The sequence below is a fragment of the Vicia villosa genome, linkage group LG4, assembly GCF_029867415.1.
Source record: "Vicia villosa cultivar HV-30 ecotype Madison, WI linkage group LG4, Vvil1.0, whole genome shotgun sequence".
Lineage (NCBI taxonomy): Eukaryota > Viridiplantae > Streptophyta > Magnoliopsida > Fabales > Fabaceae > Vicia > Vicia villosa.
In genome coordinates this window covers 100911065-100913292 of record NC_081183.1, presented here as the reverse complement: position 1 = coordinate 100913292, position 2228 = coordinate 100911065, and the positions used below count along the sequence as shown (strand labels likewise).

Genomic DNA, 2228 nt, shown 5'->3' with positions numbered 1-2228 from the left:
TCTCAAGAATGGAATAAATAAAACAAAGAAACCTATAGAGTACTATAGATACGTTGGGTGCTAATACCTTCCCTTCGTATAACCAACCCTCTTACCCAAGATCTCTTCCCCACTTTTAAGGTTATTGCAACTTTTTTCCTTTTCCTCTTTTGGAAACAATAAAAAGTTTGGTCCGTACAAAAGAAAAATCATTTTTTTGAGCGCTCGAGCCCAAAGATGGCATCAGGTGTCTCATCCCAAAAAAAAGACAACGATTTTTCCCCGCGACAGACTTCTGCTTTACTGACTGATGCTCCAGATTTGGAAGTTTCAGCTGATGTGATGACAATGTCTGAAACATGCTTTCCCTTAAACAGTTTGTAATGGAAAGCCATGGGACTTTCTCTTTTGCACACTACATCATGTTCGTTGAGAATGTTTGGATATTAATCCAGAATTATACCACTCAAGAGGGATGGAAAAGCGATTGGACCCTTAATACTGAAGCTTCCGGCATGCTTAATGGTTTGGTCAAAAATGTATGCTCCATAATCAAACTTTACCTTTGTTCCTACATCATACATAAATCTACCAAGCACAATGGAGATAGTGGACTTGTGATTCGTTGGAACCCAATTAGCTGCTCCTATTTTGTGAAGCATTGCATACTTGATGCTCAGCTTACTTGCAGTTAGCTTCTCTTTCATGGGCCAGCTTTTTACCTGCTTGGTTGTGATCACTTGACAGACTTGGTTGTCTATTACTTCCAGCTCGGTTTGAGCTTCATCTGTTCTTCCCAAGAATTTATTAATCACAGAAGGAGATAACGGTACACACTTACCTCTTACAAACACCTTTTTGTAGTCTGCACTTCTGCTATTGCCACAATCTTCAGATAGGTTTACCACAAATTCTTTGATCAGCTTCTCATAACATTTGGGAAGATTGCACACAGTTTTTAGCAGTACAACTTCTTGAATCAGCTCTAAGACCTCCTTGTTTTCAAGAGCATTTGGAGCCAATTCCCTTTCAACAGCCAATCTCTTTTGGAGAACATATTTCCATATGCTGACACTAGAGGCATAGTGGAAAGACACATTATCAATGGGAACTTTAGAGATGCTAGCAGCAAGCTTACTGGTTGTAGGCCTCTTCCTTGATGGAATGTCAGGGACATTTACTTCAACATCAGATTCAGGTTCAACAATTTCTCGTTCTTTTCTTTTCTTTGGAATGACCCTGCTCCAGGATTTCGAAGGACCAACCCCTTTACTCTTGGTAGCAGCTTTGCTCTGGACAGGACATGCAGAAGTACTCTTCTTCATGACAACGTCTTTGGCAGGGTTGTTCACTTGAGTGCTCCCTTTTGGTGATCCTTGAACAACTGCTTTGCCTTTTCTTCTTGTCATTAGCCTGTTGGCTACACTTGGATTCAAGGAGGTAAGTAATTCGTCGTCAGAGTAGTCATCTATGTCTACCACATTAGTATCAGTTTCAGTAATGGCCTTAGGGTGCTCATTATTGTCAATGTCATTGACATCCTCTGTGACATTGGTATTCGTAGTAACCCCTTGTTCGTCCTTGTTGATTTCTAGGTCACTATCAATAGTGTGAACAACCTCAGCCTTTTTGGTGTTATTGAGGGGATCAGCCATTATGGGTTGAAGAGGAATAGATATTCCAGGCAATTGATGATTCTCCTTCAGAATACGATTAACAATCCTGGTAATTGCGCTGTCGACATATTTGGATCCTTCTATAGTGAGTTTCTCCATGGTAGCAGATGCCGAGGATTTGGTACCCTTGTTGTGAATACCCTCCTTGGGTTGTTTTGCATGAGTCGTTTTAGGCTTTGTGGCCTTTACTTCGTCACTGCTAATCGTCCTTAAAGGGACAACCTTAAGGACACTATTAGGGTTAGAGGACTCTTCTGGTGTTGCTGAGTATGAAAGGGGAGATTCATCATTCGATTTCTGAGACATTATGAACCTTAGAGAACCATAACTTGTTTCACACTTCTGAGAGCAATAGAAGTAGATCAACCTCAGAGAATAGCTAGCAGAACTACTAGGAAGGTTTGTCGTTTTTAGAATATTAAGGGATTGAGGGAGCTTTATATGCACACTGAGTGAAGGAAATTTCAAATCATGGATTTTTACAAAGCCCAAATAGTATTCCCTCACGTGGATTAATTGCTATAATATGTTTTTGTAGCAGATACCCAACATACACTTTTCTGTCATAATGTC

The 2228-nt window shown here is 40.3% G+C and overlaps 1 protein-coding gene across 1 annotated transcript; it reads right to left on the bottom strand.

The window, feature by feature from the left end:
• Window positions 1–425: 425 nt before the first annotated feature.
• Window positions 426–1961, bottom strand: LOC131597575 (uncharacterized). The gene has a single exon (XM_058870266.1). It carries the CDS (start codon window positions 1959–1961, stop codon window positions 426–428), a length of 1536 nt encoding a protein of 511 aa, XP_058726249.1.
• Between the last annotated feature and the right edge of the window lie 267 nt (window positions 1962–2228).

Excerpts from the sequence above, each read along its gene's own strand:
- LOC131597575 (XM_058870266.1), bottom strand. The coding sequence starts at position 1,961 with ATGTCTCAGAAATCGAATGATGAATCTCCCCTTTCATACTCAGCAACA.